We start from the raw sequence: 22016 nt of genomic DNA, 5'->3' as shown, positions 1-22016 counted from the left end.
TCCGCCCCCTACTGCCGCCCTGAGGTAACTGCGAGTTTCCCGTCGGTCGCAGCACGTGAGACGCTGCGGTCCCTCAGTTAACGTCCCCATAACAACACGTCAGATACATTTAACGGGTACATTCATTATTTAATGTGCAATAAATCATTGACCTGTTAATATATTTCTAAAATGAAAATACTACAACTAAAACGAAAATGTTCAAATATTTTTACAGAAGTAGATTAGGGCCATGTGGAATAAAATTCAGAGAATTCTGAGAAAACATTCAGAATTGTGAGAACAAAGTCTGAATCCTGAGATCACAGTCAGAGGCTGCAGACCTCAGGCCACATGCAAGATACCGAGCAGAGCACACAGATGTCCGTCATTGTTCAGGGTATAAGTGGAAATGTGAGTGTTGGTGGAAAGTGACAGAACTGGCGGCATTCATGTCTATGCGTGGAGTTTCAGAAGAAGCCATTGCACATTTGGAAGAGCAAAAAGTAAGTGAAAAAGTAAATCTTAGTTGTATTATTGTGCCAAAAGGTTTAACATTAGCAATAAAATTTGACGTAAGCTTTAATGTTTTGTGTCCAAGTGAGCATGTAACATGTAAATCAGGTCTGTGATGACTTTAAACATGATGTTAACCTGTTCAGGTGATACCAACTAACTGTAATGACCCACTGTGTGCCATTGTTCAGTGTTTCATGTCAGGTAGGTTTTTGTGAATCGCAATACAGTCATTCCTCAGAATGAAATCTTAGCATGATCACTGAATAAAGTGACCTGGTCAATACGTGTGTATGCAAGGGTAAGAGCTTTGTTGTCTCCGGATGCACGTCAGGACAGTAGACACTCCGCAGGTCTGTCTTCTGACCCACTGCTCTCCAACACAGCTCTGCTTTGCAGCTGCCATATTTCCCATAAAACAGTGTTATGTGTGAAATCCACTGCAACAGCCAAAGCTCAGGCAGGCTTAAGCTGCTAATGTGTGTAGATATTGTGGTCTCACTGCCAAGACAGTATGCTTCCGCTATTACAACATATCTGAATGTATGGCTTATTACAATCACATTCATAATAATACGACATCAGCAAATCGATGTTTAGCAGAATATCTAGTGATGGTGTTGGTCTTGCTATAATTAGCACAGATGTTTGAACAGATGCCAAGATCCTCTGGGACTGTGGTTTCAGTCTTTGCTCCATGTCTGTGGAGTTTACATGTTCTCCCCATGTCGTCGTGGGGCTTCCTCCAGGTCCAAAAATAGTGATTTGGAGTTATCATGTGTGAGTCTGCCTGAGAGTATCAGTGTGCCCTGCAATGGGTCGGCACCCCATCCTGGGCAGCTTCTACAAAAGGCTCCAGTCTCACACAACCCTGAACAGGGTTTTTGGTGTCATAGGCAGAAAAGGGAAAAATGCCTTGTCGAGTCGTATGCTGTCTCACGGTTTATACTTCGACAGCGTTCCATAAAACTGAGCATTGCCATAGCGGGCTTCCCAGTTATTTATGCCGTGTCCCTGTTTTCTACCCTTTACCAAGCAGGCCTGGTCTCTGTGCCTTTAAAGCAGACATACTCACATGCACACAGATAGATGTCATATTTCACACCCAAAAACACACTTTTATGTTTACTGCTAATATTTAAAAGTATACTTGTGCCATTTAAGCATGGTTACAAAAATTGCTGAGAAATGCATTTCAATAAATGACAGAAGGATGAAAATCCTTTGATCTCAAACATTAGTATTTAATCACAAATACACATTATACCCTGACACATAAACAGCAGTTTTTACAGTCAGGAGAAATTAAAAATGCCAGCAGAAATGGCAAACTAATCAAAGATCTCATATAAACAGCATACAACCAGTAGTTAACATAAAACCTGTGTAATACGCCAGAGCTACTAAGCTGAACTAACCACATGAGACCTAAATGGTGACCACGGTCATTCCGGGTCTAACGGTACCATTGGACTGAGCAGTTTAGATCTTGTTCTATTACAGATTGTGGGAGAAAATAAGAGAAATGAGAATCTTCTGACCTAAACGGACAGATAATCCTTTCCGCTGTATCAGTATACATGTGAATAATAAACAAATTTAATTTTTATTAAATATATTTCATTTTATAAAAGTGTATTGTTCTTTCGAGAGGAGTATAAGCGAAAGTTTATTGCCATTGAAGAAAGAAAATCGATTGACTTTGCGTGTCCTTCTAAAATTCAATTCAATTTCATTTCTATGGCGCATTTTTTACATTACAATTGTCTCATAGTGCTTTATATTTTCCCTGCCCAAAGTCCCCCAGTGAGTAAAACAGAGGCGAGAGTGGCAAAGGAAAACCTGCCTAGAAGGAAGAAACCTTGGGAGGAACCAGACTCAGAGGGGGAGTCCATCCTCCAGGGGGCAGCAGAGGACGTCAAATGTACAAGATGACAGAGTCATAATTTACACTGTCCAGATTTTAAGATGTGAGTCTCAATGCAATAGAGCAGGCAGGAGAGACGTCACAGGTAGCAGAGGGATAGCCAGGGATAGGAGGGAGCATAAGTAGGAAGGAGAGGAAGGTGGGAACGCAGGTATGGGGAGGCCCTGAAATGTCAGCACTCCAATATCACAAGGGGGTGTGAAGATAGAGTGACATCACCCACGGTTCGGTTCATCCAAAGCCAATGGCACCGATCCCCACCCAGCTCTGCATATCACACTGAAGGCCTAACTGGAGGTAAGCAGCTAGCTAGAACGTTTTACTCCAACACCAATTCAAGACTGAGTAGGTATTATTTCAATTTCAATGGAAGACCAAGTCAGTGAGTAAGTGGTTGAAAGACCAAGACCAGACTCAAGTAACAAATCATTAGCGGTCAAGGTGGTAGGCAGAGGGGGGAAGGTTAGGGAGGGTGTTGGAAGTGAAGGAGAACTTGAATGTGTGTGGTGATGATAAGTTGGGAATGATGACAGAAGTGACTAGAACTCCATGGGATGATATCAAAGCCACTCCATAGACACAGCAACACCGAAATACACACAGACATCAAAAGCCACTCCATAGATACATAGACACAGCAACAACGAAATACACAGACATCAAAGCCACTCCATAGATACATAGACACAGCAACACCGAAATACACACAGACATCAAAGCCACTCCATAGATACAAAGACACAGCAACACCGAAATACACACAGACATCAAACCCACTCCATAGATACACAGACACAGCAACACCGAAATACACACAGACATCAAACCCACTCCATAGATACATAGACACAGCAACACCGAAATACACACAGACATCAAAGCCACTCCATAGATACATAGACACAGCAACACTGAAATACACACAGACATCAAAGCCACTCCATAGATACATAGACACAGCAACACCGAAATACACACAGACATCAAAGCCACTCCATATCATTTCATTACATTTTATTTTATTCAGAATCAGAATTCACTTTATTGGTACAATTGCATTTACTATGAATTTGCTCTGGCATTACTGGTGCATTAACAAACAATATAGAAAAAAAAAAAAACATTTTGCATGAGTTTGGCAAAGTGAACAAACATTAATTTATTTCTGTCTAACATACGTCACACTTCAGACAGAGTAAAAAGTGTTATACTGGTTATAAAGCAGAGATTTTACCTTTTTGCCGTGGAGAAGCAGCGACATGTGACACTCTGATAAGGTAAAAATGATTCCTCCAGCAGACAGTGAGCTATCCCAGCATGCACAGCGACACGGGGGAGTTTGGATAATAAACCCTAAACCCTGGATAGAGGGGTTCAGTGAATGAGGAGGTGAAGCTGTACAGGAGGTTCAGTCCATCAGAGGAGACTCTGTAGAAGGACAGAGTACCAGCCACCCAGTCCAGATACACTCCTACTCTGTGGGAGCCTGAGGGCTTTATGGGTATGACAGTCTGCTTATTATTGTGATGGACAGAGTAACTGTCAGGAGAGCAGCTCAGCATCCATGACTTGTCATTGGCTCCAAGCTGACAGTAATCACTGTCTTCTTTCCTCCCGATTCCTGTGTAAGTCACTCCTATCTGGGCTCCATCTCCACTCCACTCAGCCTCCCAGTAACAGCGACCAGTCAGACTCTCTCTGCACAGGACTTGGCTCCAGATGTCAAATCTCTCTGGATGATCAGGATATGGCTGCTTTGCCCCCCATGTCGCCTTCCTGTTCCCCTCTGACAGAGACAGGCGGCTGTTTGCTGTGTTGGGGTCCAGCGTCAGCTGGCAGGAGTCTGTAGGCAAGAGGAAGAGCGATTAATCCCATGACGAAGCCCAGCATCTCCATCATTATCACTGTCACACCTCACACACTCACTAACACAGAACTCGCTCCAATACACACATTTTATTCCCAATATACTCATGTAGCCGCCCGAGTCTGCGGCGCTCCGGCTGCCCCCTGCGCTGTGAGACACGCCGCGCTGAGAGACTCGCTGGGGACCCAACTGCACTTTAGCCTGTTCTCTATTATTCTGTACGATACATAAAATATAAAAACGAAGCAGGAATTGAAGTATGTGAAATACCTCAGGAAATGTCGGACGCCGCGCGATACCGGCAGGAAGACGGGGCGAAATGATGCGCATACTATATTAATAGCCTTAATTACAGGTAAATAAAATTATAAACAGCATTAATCAAACATGTTAAACGTGAAATTGTACCCCATAGAGTACCACTATGAGTTAATTTGTCTTTACTTCTGTTGTAATCTAAATCTGTAATGTATGTATGGGTCAATGTTGCCACCTAGTGGGAAAACTGTATAGTTTTTGTACAGCAAATGTTAACAGAGTTTCCGGTCAGGTGTCTAGTTTATTTTCAATAAGTTTTGGTTACGATGCTAGAAGGCACATGTTATGTAGCTCCTGCCATCCGTTTGTGTAAGTGTACAAATGCGTGCATATAAAGTGTTCTTAAACACGTTTCGTGGTCAGGTGCTTATTTATTAAGTAAAGTTACCACATATTTTGGCGACGAGGTGAATTTTTTTTTTCGCGCGGAGGGAGTGCTGGCAAGATGACTACTTTCGGGACTGTGGGTGAATTCGTGGAGGGAACCGAGGATTGGACAGAGTACGAAGAAAGGTTAGGACACTTTTTCTCTGCAAATGGAATTTCTGATGGAGACAGAAAGCGCTCCATTCTCTTGAGTGCGTGCGGTGCTAAAACTTACAAGCTAATACGGAATTTAGCCACGCCGCGGAAACCGGGAGAGATTCCTTACGACGACCTCGTCCAACTCGTGGCGAATCACCACAATCCGAAACCATCTGTGATAGTCCAGCGTTTCAAGTTCCACAGTCACTTCAGGAAGCAAGGTCAGTCTGTGGCTAACTTCGTGGCGGAGCTAAGGCAGTTGTCGGAGCACTGTGATTTCGGAGCAGTGTTGGATGACATGCTTCGGGACAGACTTGTTTGCGGTATTAATAATGAGGCTATTCAAAGACGGTTGCTGGGAGAGACACCGCCATTAACCTTCAAGAAGGCTTTTGATATTTCTCAGGGTATGGAAATGGCTGACAGTAATGCAAAAGACATTCAGAGGGGACATGCGGTTTCACAGGCAGCAACGGTGCATCAGGTCCGGAAAGAGACTGGTAAACAGCCTAAAATCGTTGAATGTTTTCGCTGTGGGGGGAAGCATTATGCAAACGAGTGCAAATTCAAGGAGAGTGTTTGTCATTCCTGCAAAAAAGTTGGACATTTAGCTAAACAATGTAAGACTTCTAAGTTTAAACGCAACCCTGGACAGAAAAGTGCAAAACAGTTTAGGGCAGCAACGAATCATTTGGAGAATCAAGCTGAGGAATCGGCATGTGCCTACAATATGTATGGAATACGAAGTGGTGATTTTCCTCCTGTACCTTATTACGCCACTTTGGACGTAAACGGACAAGACATTACTTTCGAGATTGATTCAGGGGCTTCTACATCAGTCATTAGTGAAGATACCTACAAAAGCACTTGGAGGTCAGACCCTCCCACACTTAGACCTACAAATTTGAACCTCAGGACATATACAGGGCAATCCATTCCACATCTGGGGGAGTTGCACGTACACATGTGTACTGGAGGTCAGAGAGCTGCTGTTAGATTGGTGGTAGCTAAAGGTAGCGGTCCTAGCCTTTTGGGACGTGATGTGCTTAGAAAACTTCAGTTAAATTGGCAAGAAATTAAATTTGTACGCACTGTAGAGGACATTCTGCAGAAATACTCTGATGTTTTCCGAGATGAGCTGGGTACTTTAAAAGGGGTGACAGTAAAATTGCATGTTGACCCAAATGCCACCCCACGATTTTTCAAACCAAGGTCAGTGCCCTATGCAATGAAAAGCAAAGTGGAAGAAGAGCTAGAGAGGTTGCAGAGACTGGGCATTATAGAAACGGTACAATTTTCCAAGTGGGCAGCACCTATTGTTCCAGTTTTAAAACCAGACAAAACTGTGAGAATATGTGGGGATTATAAACTCACTGTAAATCAAGTCTCAACCTTGGATGAATACCCACTGCCAAGAGTGGAAGACCTGTTTGCTACCCTGGCTGGAGGTAAATTCTTCACAAAACTGGACATGAGTCAGGCTTATCAACAGCTGATGCTAGAGGATGAATCTAAGGAATATGTAACCATTAACACTCACAAAGGGTTATTTAAATACAACCGCCTGGTTTTTGGTGTTGCATCCAGTCCAGCGATTTTTCAAAGAACTATGGACATAGTGTTGCAAGGCATTCAGCAAGTGGCTGTATATCTGGATGATATATTGATCACAGGAGCCACTGAGGGAGAACATTTAGCAAACTTGGAAAAGGTTTTAGAAAGACTTTTAAGAGCTGGGTTAAGGCTGAAGCGGGATAAGTGTGTATTCCTGGCACCAAGCGTGACTTACTTGGGTCATGAAATTACATCGGAAGGACTTAAGCCAGTGGAAGGAAAAGTCAGGGCTATAAAAGATGCTCCAAGCCCTAAAGGCATCACTGAACTTAGATCATTTTTAGGAATGGTAAATTACTATGGTAAGTTTCTACCTGACCTTTCAACTGTGATGTCCCCTTTGTACAAGCTACTGAGGGGTGACACTGCATGGCATTGGAAAAAGGAGCAAGAGCAGGCTTTCAAGGCGGTGAAAGAGCTGTTACACTCAGACAGACTGTTGGTCCATTTCAATCCTGACAAAGAGATCATATTGTCCTGTGACGCATCCCCGTATGGAGTAGGGGCAGTCCTTGCTCACAAAATGGACGATAGGTCAGAAAGGCCTATTGCATTTGCTTCGCGTACTTTGAGTACAGCAGAAAAGGGATACTCACAATTGGACAAGGAAGGTCTGGCTGTGGTTTTTGCTGTGAAGCGTTTTCATCAGTATCTCTATGGTCGGACATTCACAGTTTTCACTGACCACAAACCTCTGTTAAGTCTGTTGGGAGAGAAGAAAGGCATTTCACCACAGGCCTCGCCTAGAGTACAGCGATGGGCACTCACATTGTCAGCTTATCAGTACAAACTGGTGTACAGAATGGGTGTGGATAATGCAAATGCTGATGCCCTGAGTCGGTTGCCGTTACCTGAACTTGCGGCTGTTGCACCTGTACCTCCAGAAACTGTGTTTTCATTGGAATGGTTAGCTGACATACCACTGCAGGCTAAACAAATTAGTCAATGGACTGAGCGGGACCCGTTGTTGTCGAAAGTTAAGATGTATCTGTTGCATGGATGGCCAAGTATTTTGGAGGGGGAGGAGATGAGACATTATGCAAAACGGAAGCTAGAATTAAGCCTGCAAGGAGGCTGCATTTTTTGGGGTGCAAGAGTTGTTGTACCACCCCCTGGCCGTTCACAGATCATAGAGGAAGTACATGAGGCACACCCAGGGGTGTCACGAATGAAAAGTTTAGCGAGATCCTATGTATGGTGGCCAAAAATGGATCAGGATTTGGAGAACAAAGTGAAGTCCTGTAGACAATGCCAGCTGAATCAGAACTCCCCTGCACCTGCACTTTTACATCCATGGGAGTGGCCTGCTAGACCTTGGTCTAGGTTGCACTTAGATTTTGCGGGACCATTTTTGGGACAAATGTTTTTGATTATGGTGGATGCACACTCTAAATGGATAGAGGCACACATAATGCACAACATCACGGCAGCTGTAACAATAGAGAAACTACGGCAGATTTTTGCAGTGCATGGATTCCCCGACAAGCTTGTCACAGATAATGGTACCACATTCACAAGTGAACTGTTCCAAGAGTTTATGAAGCAAAATGGAGTTCATCATATCCGTACAGCACCTTTTCATCCTGCCTCAAATGGGTTGGCAGAGCGAGCAGTACAAACAGTGAAAGAAGGTCTGAAAAAGATGACAGGAGGTTCACTGAGTACTCGTCTCTCACGTTTCTTGTTTCAGTATCGTCTCACGCCACAATCCACTACAGCACGCTCACCAGCCGAGATGCTCATGGGACGCAGGCCCAAATCAAGGTTGGATTTGCTGCGCCCTAACATGGAAGCAAGGGTGGAGAGAAAACAAGAAAAGCAAAAGGAGAAATTCAACCAGCAAGCACATAAGAGAGAATTTAAACCAGAGGATAAAGTCTATGTGAGGGATTTCAGTAAAACAAGCAGTCAGAAATGGTTATCAGGGACTGTATTAAAACCAAGTGGTCCGGTCTCATATGTTGTGCAGCTAGCGGATGGACGTGTAGTACGCAGACATGTGGATCACGTGAGGACACAACATGATTACGATGCGAGTACTGAAAATCTCTGTGATACAAACTTGCCATCTCTAAGTCATTTCCCAGGAAGTGAAAATGATCCTGAGACGGAGCCAGAGAGAGCTTCGCACACCGAGATGTCTGTGTCCCTTGCAGAAGTGGAGACACCAATTAATGTTGGACCCATACCAGTAGATTCTTCCAAAACCGCTGAACTAATTATAACCGAAGTTTCACCAAGAGTTGTGCGCAGATCACAGCGTCCTCGCAAACCTCCTAATAGATTAAACCTTTAAGAAAGAGGTGCAGTTATAATGCACCTAAGTTCTGGAAGAAGATATAGTTAGTTAATGCAAGAGATTTAACATTGTTAATATGGTTTCTATGTATATAGAGAAAACAAGTAACCTGGAGAATGTGAAGCAGTTGTAAACTTAAAGGGGGAGGGATGTTGTAATCTAAATCTGTAATGTATGTATGGGTCAATGTTGCCACCTAGTGGGAAAACTGTATAGTTTTTGTACAGCAAATGTTAACAGAGTTTCCGGTCAGGTGTCTAGTTTATTTTCAATAAGTTTTGGTTACGATGCTAGAAGGCACATGTTATGTAGCTCCTGCCATCCGTTTGTGTAAGTGTACAAATGCGTGCATATAAAGTGTTCTTAAACACGTTTCGTGGTCAGGTGCTTATTTATTAAGTAAAGTTACCACAACTTCTGTCATGAGGCGAGGGAGGATTGTTTCGTGTACTGAACAGTCTTTATTTACATGCACCATTCACTATACAAGTAAGAGCAAAATGAACTATTATGCTCGCTACCCAAGCACCCTTGCACACACCGGGCGGAGCCAAATCCAACATAGGCATTAATCATATGCCTGATAACAGGAATCACTACATCTCCCTTCTCTTAAGGAAATAAAACATTTTTTTTTTCTTTTCAACATGCTTGCATGACATTTGCTCCCAACCATGTAGCATGAAGCAACTCGGCTTCCATTTATTATTATTATTAGTTTAACGTTAATTTACCTTTAAATAATTACTAGAACATTTCAATTTGAACATTTCAATTAGGACATTGGGGTAGACTGCCCTCCGTCCACAGCAACATAGGGATTATTCTGCCCTCAAACAGATGCTGTTCCTATAACAACAGTCTCTCCCCATTCTCTTCCAAAAGAGTTGGACTCCCCACCTAAGTGTCTTTAAACCTGAGAGGGGTTCTGATCTCTCTACCCCTCAATGTTCTTCTCACTGCTCTAGGAGTCCCAGGTGGTGTTGCGGACACTGGCGCAGTGCCTGTAGTTGTCTGGGTCTCAGTTTGAACCTGTGGACTGGCCTCTCCAGTTGATCCTAGTGCATCTCCAGCATGTTCATCTGATGTCTCAGCAGAGGGTGACGCTGGCACAACCTGGAGATGTCTCCTGTTCCGTCGAGCGACCATACCACTGTCTGTCCTGACCCAATAGGATCTTGGCTCAGGAGATTTGCCTAGGACCTTGGCTGGTGTTTTCCACGCCTTCTCCTCGTCTAGTTTGACCCTTACGCTCTGACCAGGGTGCAGATCCGGCAGAGCTTCTGCAGAATGTCGGCGGTTATAAAAGAACCGGTAGGCCTCTTTAGCTTTGTTGTCCCTCTGAAGCACTTCTTCATAGCTGACATGCTTAGGCTGCAGCTTCTCATCCAATGTGAGGAGTGTTGTTCTGATCTGACGTCCAGTCATAAGCTGCGCTGGACTCACTCCTGTCGCACTAATGGGGGTTGCACGATAACACATTAGAGCAAGATGAGGGTCTGGTTGCTTGAGGATACGCTTGGCAGTTTGCACAGCTCGCTCAGCGGCCCCGTTCGCCTGGGGATAATGTGGACTTGAGGTTGTATGCGTAAAACCGTATTGCTGCCTGAAGACCTGAAATTCGGAAGATGAAAACTGCATGGCATTGTCGCTTACCAGCTCTAGGGGAATGCCCCATCTCACAAACATGGACTTTAGTTGTGTGATGACCTGTTGGCTTGTGATGGTGGGCAGGTGGGCTATTTCAATATCTCTGGAATAATAGTCCACCACAATAAGGTATTTTCTGCCCTCTAGCTCGCACAGGTCGGCTGCGATTTTCTGCCATGGACCTTTAGGGAGTGGAGTTGATTTGAGAGGCTCTTTTTTCTGTGATGGTCTATGCTCGGCACAGAACATGCATGTCTTAATTATTTTGGCAATATCTGTACTTATGGCTGGCCACCAGAGTGACATTCTGGCTCTTTCCCTGCACTTTGTCAACCCCTGGTGACCCTCATGTATCCGCTGCAGCATTTCTGATCTGTACGTGGCCGGGACAACGATCCTGTCTTGGTACAATACGAGGCCATTGGCCTCTGACAGATGCGCCCTCGCTGTGTAGAATCCCTGCAGCGATGGTAACTGTGCAATTCTTTTTGGCCAGCCTGATCTGATGAAGCTGATGACCGTTTGGAGATCTGCATCATTACGCGTGGCCTCTCTAATGTCATCTAATCTATGAACTGACATTGGCCTGCTCGTCACCACAGCCTCCACAAAGACCTTAACATCCTCCTCTGTGTTGGACGTCGTCTCATCTCTCAGTGGGTTTCTGCTCAGTGTGTCAGCCACTGTTAGTTGCTTGCCTGGCACATGCACGGCTTTCACATTGAAACGCATGAGGCGCATCAACAGACGCTGGCACCTGAGTGGTGCTTTGTCTAGGTCATATGCATTGATCAATGGAACCAGTGGCTTATGATCTGTTTGTAAACAGAACCTATCCAACCCGTGTAAATAACGGGAAAATCGCTCGCATGCCCAAACTCCTGCTAGGCACTCTTTTTCAATTTGCGAATACCTTTTCTCTGCAGCTGTTAAAGTGCGTGAACAAAAGGCGACGGGCTTAAGCTCGCCATCATGTGCCTGTAGCAGGGCAGCTCCTAGGCCGTAGCTGCTTGCATCCGCGCAGACGACTGTTGGTTTTCTGGCATCGTAGTACGCAAGTACGGGTGCTGATACTAACATGGCTTTGACTCTGGCAAAAGAGACTTGAGACTCACTCCAGGTCCAAACAGCCTCCTTCTTCAGTAGCTCTGTGATTGGCCGTAGTGTAGTTGACAGGGCTGGTAAGAATTTACCCAGGTAATTGATGAGTCCCAGTACTTGCCTTAACTCACTGATATTCGTGGGGCTTGGCATCTCAGAAACAGCTTTTACTTTGCTGGTATCTGGCTTTATCCCATCCTTTCCAATTATGTGTCCAAAATAGCAGATCTCTGACTTTCCAAAGTGGCATTTATCTTTATTGAGCCTTAGGCCAGAGTCTTTAATGGTCTGTAACACTGCGCTCAGATGCCGGTTGTGTTCCTCCTCAGTCCGCCCATAGACTAGCACATCATCCATCACCGCAACTGTGCCCTCGTGGTTCTTCAATAGTGTGCTCATCTCCCGTTGGAAAATCTCAGGAGCTGAAGTTATTCCAAAAGGGAGGCGACAGAAACAGAACCTTCCAACTGGCGTGATGAACGTGGTCAGTTTTCTACAGCTGGCTTCCAGGGGTATCTGCCAGAATCCACTGGAAGCATCCAACGTTGAAAAGACCCTTGCTCCAGCTAGCTTAGGGGCTATGTCCTCCAAGGTTGGTAGGATGAACCTTTCTCGCTTCACGGCCTCATTGAGTCTCTTTAGATCAACGCATATTCTCACTTTACCCGTCTTCTTCATGACTGGCACCATGGGCGCGCACCAGTCTGTGGGCTCTGTAACCTCTTCAATAATGCCCAGTGATTGCATGCGTCTCAGTTCCTCCTCCACCTTAGGTAAAATGGGAAAGGGCACTCTGCGAGGAGTAGCTAAACTATAAGGTATTGCATCTGACCTCAGCTCTATTTTAACGGGCTCACAATTTAGCAGTCCAATATCACCAAAGATGTCTGTGCCTATTTGGTCAACTCTCAACACTAAACCCATCCTGCATGCTACTGTTCTGCTGAGAAGATTGTTTGCATAAGGCCCTCTTATTACAAAAACCCAAAAGGTGTATTTATTACCCTTGTGTTCGCTTGTGGCTAGAAATTTTCCCATACAGTCGATTCTGCCACCCTGGCTACTAACGGCAATTCTAGTATCCACCAGCAGGGGGCGCTGTCGCAGACTCTGGTACGTTTTCTCTGACATGACTGTGACATCAGCACCAGTGTCTATTTTAAACTTGATCTTGTGGCCATTAACAGGGAGCACAACATACCACAGGTCATCTGAGTCTGTCTGCTTAGTTAATGAACCCAGAAAAAATGTCCCTTGATTTTCCATTTCCATCTCGGGTTCTTCAGTAACCTCTTTCACCATTTTTGTTTTGCACACGCGTTCAAAATGACCCTTTCTATTACATTTCCTGCATCTCTTATCGCGTGCAGGGCATAATACACTATAATCGTGCAATTGCCCGCATCGTGTGCAATATCCTTGCTTAAACTCCCTTTTCCCCTGCTTGTTAGACTGCCGCTGCTGTCCTCCAGTGCATTTCTTAATGTATCCGTGCCGCTGCTTGTGTCTTACCTCGTCCACTTTGCTGCTCACGGTTCTTATGTCGGCGCACTGCACCTTTATCTGCTCACTTTCACGAGCGATTTGAATTGCCTTGGACAGCGTCAAATCCTTTTCTAGTTGTAATTTTTGTGAGACCTCGTTGTCCACTATTCCTAATCACAATCCTATCCCTAATTTGCTCATCTTTGGTAATTCCGAAATCACAATGTTCGGCCAACTCGTAAAGATTTCTCACGAAAGATTCCACAGATTCTCCCGCCTTCTGAGCTCTCTTATGGAAGTGTAACCGGTCTCGTTTGGGTCTTTGTTTACGGCCCGATCGCGCCAAGCGAGTCCAGTTAAAACATAGTCCCGGTTAAAGTCCGAGAGCTGATGCTCTCACTCTGCGTTGTGTATTTTTTTTGTTGTGTGTGGTGTGTGGGTGCGGGAGAGGGAGAGACGACACCGCGTGGCTTCCTCTGGACTCGGGATCCGACGTCCCTTTATTGGCACGTGTCTTTTCCTCTCTCTGGTAATGAAGAGCAAAGTATTAATTCCCCAGCAGCATGTAGCAGCTCAACATTCTCTTCCTCGAAGAGACAGGGAAAGAGCGCAAAATGAAAAAAAATATACATCAATATAAAAAAAAATAAAACAAACAAAACATACCTGGTAATGAAGAGCAAAGTATTAATTCCCCAGCAGCATGTAGCAGCTCAACATTCTGCCCATGTGCACCCCGACAATAAAAAGAAACACAAACCAAATTAAGTTCATACATTAAAATATTGCTTGATATATATTAATAATGATATGTTTAAACTTTTGTTACAGGAATTTTATATAATAATAAAAGGATTATTTTCTATTTAATTGGGTTAATGAGAGAGCCATGTTACCTCTTCCTCGAAGAGACAGGGAAAGAGGAAGAGGAAACACGTCACGCCCCCTTTTAACCAGTGGGAGGCACCATGAAGCAGGGCCTTCTGGGAATTCTCCTTACTCCCTCTCCTATTCATTTTACCAGGATTTTAATAAATAAGGAATTTTGAGTAATTATACATACCAAAACAACTTTGTTACATTCACCCCTCTAGAATTACACAAAATTCTTACATAGGGCGGGAGAGAGAAAAAAAAAACAGACCAGGAAAGAGCATTATACAAACACAGTATAACCCAGTGAATCAACTACCCCAAAGTAGGGTCAAGGAGCACTTGAAGCATGCATGGCGCCTTGCAAAACCTCAAAGAACATCCTCGGGAAACCATAGTGCCATATACACTACACAGCTCAGTCCAAAGACTGTTAACACCCATGACAGCAACATCATGGTACATACTGGACTTAATAGAAAAAAAAAAAAGAAGAAAGAGGAAAAACACCATTCATTGTGCCAAATAACAAAAAGAAACAAAGAAAAAACAAGCACTAATGTGTCTCCAATCTATCTACTCTGAAAGGAGGAAGTAACATGTGACATAGACTCAAGCAACCGTCGAACAGGTTTAATCATCCTCCCAAACCGTGAAACACGAGAGCCCTCACCTACATTAACTTGAGGCTGCCTAAACCCAGGGTGGGAAAGGATGTGGGGTAAAGGAGATACAACTACAGCACCTTCACTAGGAGAACCCCTAGAGTCTACCAAATTATGACATGTCGGACTAGAGGTATCAACTGCAGTCTCTGTACAAGGGGTATCTGGCTGTGCAGCCGCCGTCTGACTACTGACTGGAGAGGTATCACAACCTTCAGATCCAACGTGATCAACACCAGCAGAGAGATCCGGTAAGGAGCCAGCTGGAGAAAGCACAGATGAGGGTACATCAGAATCAACTACTGACAAATTGTCATTACTCACAACTGAAGAGAGCACATTATTACCTTCAGTCCTCTGGGAGACAGGCCCATCAGAAAGGCATTCCCCCAGTGGCAGAAACCCAGCGTGGAGAAGTAAATTGCGATGGACAACTCTCACATTGCCATTGCCATCCTTGACCCGATAGACGCGAGTGGAGGGATTTGACTCTACCACTGTATACAATACAGGTTCCCACTTATCAGCTAATTTGTGTTTCCCCCTTACACCTTTGTTAGCTACCAGTACAGCATCACCAATGCACAAGGCATAGCCTTTGGCTCTCTTGTTGTATTGTTGAGCCTGGTGTCGCTGCTCAGCAGTGGAATTCTTTTGAGCAAGAAGCATTGCTGAACGAAGGTTATCCACTAAGGACTTCACATACTTATCATAATCACACACCGAGGGATCGCGAAGAACATTTCTGAAAACTAAATCGACTGGCAGTCTGGGAACCCGACCAAACATGAGGAAAAATGGGGCAAAGCCAGTGGTCTCATGGACAGTGCAATTATAAACAAAAGTCATACTTTGTACCAACTGTGGCCACTTGTGCTTTGCTGCTGGAGGCAGCGATCGCAGCATGTTACCCAGTGTACGATTGAACCTCTCAGTTCCACCATTACCCATCGGATGGTACGGTGTGGTCCGTGACTTCTCAATATTGGTCAACTCTAGAAGCTCAGCAAGTAACTCACTGCCAAAACTCGTGCCCTGATCAGAGTGCAGTCTTTCAGGAAAGCCATAAACACAAAAGAACCCATCCCAAAGTTTCTTTGCCACGGTCTTTGCTGTTTGGTCCCGACAAAGAAAAGCATGTGCCAGCTTAGTAAAATGGTCAGTAATCACCAACACATCTACAGACTTATCATTATGTTCTGCTGACCAAAAGTCAATACAGACCAGCTCAAGTGGAGCTGAGGTCTTAATATTCTCCAAGGGAGCTCTCGCTGAAGGTTCAGGAGTCTTACTGACAACACATCGCCTACATGTTTTCACGTGGGCACGAACATCTTTCTCCATGTCACACCAGAAGAAGCGCTGCCGAGCAAGAGACAGAGTACGGGGAAAGCCCTGATGACCAGCACTATCGTGAATACCAGTTAGTGCAAGTGATCTCAAGGACTTAGGAACCACAAATTGGAATCGCTTATGTTTGGTCATAGGATCTTTCGTGACACGATACAGGACACCATTCAATATTGTCAACTTATCCCACTGCTTTAGAAGTTTTAATGTCTGAACAGTCACATGGGCTCGTTCCCGCCTCAAAGGCCTACGCTTCCTCACCACGTAAGGTACCACACTGGCCTGATCTTGGCTCTGATGGGACTGTAAGTCAGACAGGGAAAGGGTTTGAAACACCTCGTTAGCAGGAGGGACCACATCACTCAGGCTTCCAGCCAAAGTCAATGCACGCTGGGCTGAGGCTGACTCCCAACCATCATGTGCGGACAATAAAGAAGAGACCACCTCAGATGACAACGGGGCAGATGCAGCGTCTGAATGCACAAGCGAGTGAGGCATGCAAGAAAGCCGAAAAGCATCCTGAAGAAGCTCATGCCTCACAACCTGCGTCTGGTCAAGCAACACAGAGTATGATTCCGACATTAGCCGACGGTAAAGTGGTTTCACAAAGGGCTCCCTGCTCAATGCATCAGCCACCACATTCTGTCTGCCAGGAATATACTTGATGTCGAAAGAATAAGCAGCTAGTTTTGACACCCATCGCTGCTCGCAAGCGTCCAGCTTCGGCTTGGTTAAAATATAAGACAGTGGATTGTTGTCTGTCCATACCGTAAACTCATGACCCTTGAGCCAATGACTAAACTTGTCGCACACTGCCCACTTTAAGGCAAGAAACTCCAACTTGTATGCAGGATAATTAACCTGACTACGTGTAAGGGATTTACTGGCAAAGGCTACCGGCCTAGCTTTCTCCTCCCCCTCCGAGACCTGCGAAAGTACAGCTCCGAGACCATCAAGCGAAGCATCAGTGGACAGAACAAACGGACGACTGAAGTCAGGATGTGCTAGGACAGTGCTGCCCAACAGAGCAGATTTAAGATCAGCAAAAGACTTATCGCAAGCTGAAGACCAATCACTTGGTGTTAGCACACGGAATGTTCCTGGTTTCTTTCGCATTGATCGGCCCTTTTGCACACGTTTCTGACCTGCAGTCAAACCAAACAGCGGTTTAGCCAGAGATGAACAATCTGGAATAAAGTGCTGGTAAAACATGACCATGCCGAGAAAGGATCGAACCTTCTTCTGAGATGGAGTGCAGCCGTCTGCTTCCATCAAGTCCTCCTTCTTGAATTTTGTTATGACATTAACTTTCTCCTGATCGACCGAAACTCCACTTTCACCCACCACATGCCCTAAGAACCGGACAGACCTTCGGAGGAAATGACACTTCTTCTGGGATAACTTCAAATTGTTAGCTCTAAGACGCGAGAACACCATCTCCAGACGCTCCAGAGCTTCACCCTCCGATGGTGCAAAAACAAGTAGGTCATCTAAGTAACAAAGGAGATTGGAGAAATTAAGATCCCCGAAAATACTGAGCATCATACGCATGAATGAAGCAGGACTGTTGCAAAGGCCCTGAGGCAACCGGTTATATTCGTACAACCCAAGAGGAGTCGTAAAGGCTGTATAATGTTTGTCTTTTTCATGCAGAGGAATGTTGTAAAACCCTGAAGTCAAATCCATTGTACTAAAGAAAACATTACCACCAAGAGCCGCAAGACAGTCTGCCGGGTTCGGTAAAGGATGCGCATCCTTGAATGTTCTTGCATTCAGCATCCGAAAGTCTGTACAAATACGCAAGCCTCCATCTTTTTTCCACACCATCACCAAAGGTGAAGCATACTCACTCACTGACTTACTGATGATATTCTTCATTTCCATTTCAGTCAGAACCTCTCTTAACTTATGGTAGTGAGCTGGTGGAACCCTGCGGTAAGGCAATCTAAATGGCTTCTCATCAGAGAGTCTAATACGGTGTACGAAATCTCTCACTTCACCACAATCTAGATTCCCACGAGAAAAGACATCCTGGTACGAAAGAAGAAGCTCTGCCAACTTATTTTTCCACTCGCCGGACACCTCACACCCTTCGATGTTAATGTCACCTAATCCACACCCCGCAAGACTACGTACAGGATCAGGAACTGCTTGTGGAGACGAAGCATCAGTCACTCGAGAAGAATTAGCTAGCCCTTGCATGAAGGTCAGATCTTCTAGGGCAAGACAAGGGAATACATCCGCCAATTTCGCATTGCGACGCATGGTTACAGGGTGCTGAGAAGCATTCAGGATCTTCATGGGCACCCATCTGTCACCCCACATAGGTGTAACAACCCGGCCCACCATAATGTTCTTAGGTGTAGCACGGGAGGATGTTGGTTCCACAACAACAGTACTCCCTGGTGACATTGGAGCCTCACTGGGCAACTTTCCCCACACTACATACTCGCTGCGTGGAAGCAGTGTGATTGCCTGTCTGAGTTTTACTGTTCCAATTTTATTGGGCACAGTGGAACTAGACCAGCGGGAGACACAACTAATAAGCTGGAGAAACTGTTCACAGTCAGAATTAGCTGAACGAGAAGAAATAAGATCCCAATACTTCTCAGAAGATTTCATGGAACTAATGACTGACCGCAAGACATTACTACCTACGATGAAATCATCTAGTTGACCAGGCACAATCAGTGTAGGTACTGAAAATTTTAGACCATAGACATCAATGTTCAGTTCGTAAATGCATTTTGGCTTTGTGGTCAGTCCACCACATCCGACGAGGACTACTGACTCTGGGACAGGCTGAGCAGCCAAAGGAACATTAGCTGCCTTAAGAAGTGCTTCAGCCGTTTCACTGAGAGTGCAAGACATACTCCCTGAATCAAGCATACCTCTTAAAGTACACAAACCACTGACTGAAACTGGAGTGTAAAACAACTCATTTGCTCCTTCAAGAGCCTGGGGTTCGACTGGGGTGGCGGACTGGCTGTTAGTGAGACCACAAGAACCACCATCATCAGAGCGGTCGAGGGAAGTCCCAACATAGCTCATGCTATCCCTCATTCCACATGAGCTAGTTAGTTTAAAGCCGGCGTAGACGAAGAAAGACCCACCGAACGAGACTGTGAAGGAAGTAACGACGGGCACTGACTCCTGAAGTGACCAGGCTTCAAGCAATGGCGACACAACTTATCACGCTTACAGTGTGCATAGGTGGAATGATCTCTAGCACTACAGACTCTACATGTTGTACTTGTCACATCCTTCTGACATCGAGAACGGTGAAAACCCATAGCAGGCAACGACTGAGACTCTGCAGAACATATAGTCAAGGCTTTGTCAAGGACAGCAACCAGCTGGCTCAGACCAGATTCAGAGGAATAAGCATTAGGGGACTGGACAGCTGAATGAGGAACCGCTGGGGCCATTGCAGCTAGCGGCCTGGCAGAAGAGGACACCGGCTGCACCGAACTGTTCACATGGGTGTTGGGACTATTAAAATATGTGCCACCCGTGTTAGAAGGCGTCGGCCCCAACTCACATTCATGACTCGGCGGAACAGGTACAACCACACACTGACCATAAACAGACATGCTCTGAGAACGGTGCGCTTTAGCATTAGCACCCTTCAGATAACTCACGTGGCTGTCCAATCGCTCCTGCACCTCAGCAGCAGTCCACTTTTCAGCTGGCTTGAACTTGAAAGACATCGCAAGCTCGGGATCAGGACAGTGAGAAATAAACATGAGCACAACTTCAGCGTTTGGATCCTCAATATGTTTCCCTCGTCTGCGCAAACATTCCCCAACCGCATCAATCATTTTGTTAAGCCTTATCCAATAATCTAAGGCCGACTCACTTGGCTTTGGAACTGTACTGTAAAAGTCTCTCATAGGCATATTAGAATAAGCAATATCACTGAAATTTCGTACAAGGATGTCAAAGACAGTTGCAGCAAGCTCTTCTGGCTCTAAATCGGCACTGCTCCGTAAAGACACTTTAACCACATCCCTAGCTTTACAGGTTAATCTGCTCATTACAAAATCATACATTTCACCATGAGTGTCATACGACATTTTGGCAGCATACCGCTCCATCATCTCCTTCCATTCATGGATGGTAAACTTATCTGAACCATCACCTCTGTAGAAGGGAGGCAGATCTGAGCTTGGCTGAACCACTACCCTTAGCTCTGAAGCATCATGGCGTCCAGGAGTTTGTGAAACACCCAGGGACTTTGACAGGCCACTGCTGTGGTGATTCAGGGTGGACAAGTTAGCAGTAACACTCTCCCCAATTTGCTTGGCTAAATCGGCTATGATACTGCCCATAGCATCAACAGTAATCACTTGAACTGGATTATAGGAAGAGTCTGAAGCAGGGGTAGAATTAGCCACAGGAACTGGCTCAGGCTGTCTAGCTATGGGTGTAGTCTCACTTCTACCTGCATGGTTTAAAAACCAACCCCGTCCCCTACCAAGACTGCAAGGTGAAACTTCCCTATTAGTGTCTGGCAAACCCAGCATACTAAACATACCTACCTTTGACATGGCTAGAAGAATAAATCACAAGCAGTGATATGAAAGTCAGTACTCACTTAAAAGAAAGTTGAGAGAAAGGGGGAAAAAAATCCTCTGTGATTATTACCAGCTTTAACTGATTAAACAACTACTCAAGGTAATACACTGTTAGACTAAACACTCACACTTAACTAGCATGACTACAATAATAAAACTGCACAACACGTGCTACTCCATACAATTGTACTACAGCTCACAATGTGGTCAGCAGTCTAAACATTCTGGTAATATACAGGAAATGTAAACAATCAGAGAGGGAAAGAAAAAAAAAGATTCATTAAATAACATGAAGTCACCCAAAAAAAAAAGGACAAATTTCAACACTGAGTTGAACGACACTTTTTTTCGGTCATTAACAGCTGTTAGTCCGGAGAGCGCGACGGGGAAAAGCAGCGTCCTCGCGGTGATCCTCTGCGCGGTTTCAGCACACACACACACCATCCGGGTCACGGCACCAAATGTAACCGGTCTCGTTTGGGTCTTTGTTTACGGCCCGATCGCGCCAAGCGAGTCCAGTTAAAACATAGTCCCGGTTAAAGTCCGAGAGCTGATGCTCTCACTCTGCGTTGTGTATTTTTTTTGTTGTGTGTGGTGTGTGGGTGCGGGAGAGGGAGAGACGACACCGCGTGGCTTCCTCTGGACTCGGGATCCGACGTCCCTTTATTGGCACGTGTCTTTTCCTCTCTCTGGTAATGAAGAGCAAAGTATTAATTCCCCAGCAGCATGTAGCAGCTCAACATTCTCTTCCTCGAAGAGACAGGGAAAGAGCGCAAAATGAAAAAAAATATACATCAATATAAAAAAAAAATAAAACAAACAAAACATACCTGGTAATGAAGAGCAAAGTATTAATTCCCCAGCAGCATGTAGCAGCTCAACATTCTGCCCATGTGCACCCCGACAATAAAAAGAAACACAAACCAAATTAAGTTCATACATTAAAATATTGCTTGATATATATTAATAATGATATGTTTAAACTTTTGTTACAGGAATTTTATATAATAATAAAAGGATTATTTTCTATTTAATTGGGTTAATGAGAGAGCCATGTTACCTCTTCCTCGAAGAGACAGGGAAAGAGGAAGAGGAAACACGTCACGCCCCCTTTTAACCAGTGGGAGGCACCATGAAGCAGGGCCTTCTGGGAATTCTCCTTACTCCCTCTCCTATTCATTTTACCAGGATTTTAATAAATAAGGAATTTTGAGTAATTATACATACCAAAACAACTTTGTTACAGAAGCAAGCACGTTCATGAATGACA

General features: G+C 44.8%; 2 protein-coding genes across 4 annotated transcripts in view; one reads left to right on the top strand and one right to left on the bottom strand.

Moving 5' to 3' along the window:
* The window catches only part of LOC125739602 (NACHT, LRR and PYD domains-containing protein 12-like), a 926911-nt gene that overhangs the window by 297015 nt on the left and 607880 nt on the right, over nucleotides 1-22016 (bottom strand). Inside the window, exon 29 of the mRNA XM_049009876.1 lies at nucleotides 3877-4265. Coding sequence (XP_048865833.1) covers nucleotides 3877-4265 — 389 coding nt within the window. The remainder of the gene's footprint in view (nucleotides 1-3876; nucleotides 4266-22016) is intronic.
* On the top strand, nucleotides 4854-9374 carry LOC125739636 (uncharacterized protein K02A2.6-like). 3 transcript variants are annotated; one of them, XM_049009951.1, is made up of 3 exons: nucleotides 5032-5120; nucleotides 5228-6580; nucleotides 8437-9374. In XM_049009951.1, exons 2-3 carry the CDS (start codon nucleotides 5431-5433, stop codon nucleotides 8529-8531), a joined length of 1245 nt encoding a protein of 414 aa, XP_048865908.1. In that variant the 5' UTR covers nucleotides 5032-5120; nucleotides 5228-5430; the 3' UTR covers nucleotides 8532-9374. The 3 variants fall into 3 exon arrangements, with proteins under 3 accessions (XP_048865909.1, XP_048865907.1, XP_048865908.1); XM_049009952.1 differs by having other exon boundaries at nucleotides 4854-5632; XM_049009950.1 differs by having other exon boundaries at nucleotides 4854-6580.

The sequence above is a fragment of the Brienomyrus brachyistius genome, chromosome 4, assembly GCF_023856365.1.
Source record: "Brienomyrus brachyistius isolate T26 chromosome 4, BBRACH_0.4, whole genome shotgun sequence".
In the NCBI taxonomy this organism is placed as follows: Eukaryota; Metazoa; Chordata; class Actinopteri; order Osteoglossiformes; family Mormyridae; genus Brienomyrus; species Brienomyrus brachyistius.
Note: the sequence above shows the minus strand (reverse complement) of the source record. Positions and strands in the feature narration are given on the sequence as shown.

Excerpts from the sequence above, each read along its gene's own strand:
- LOC125739636 (XM_049009950.1), top strand. The coding sequence starts at position 5,053 with ATGACTACTTTCGGGACTGTGGGTGAATTCGTGGAGGGAACCGAGGAT. Across the intron at positions 6,581-8,436 it reads GTTTGCTACCCTGGCTGGAG|TATCGTCTCACGCCACAATC; the intron begins GTAAATTCTTCA and ends TTCTTGTTTCAG.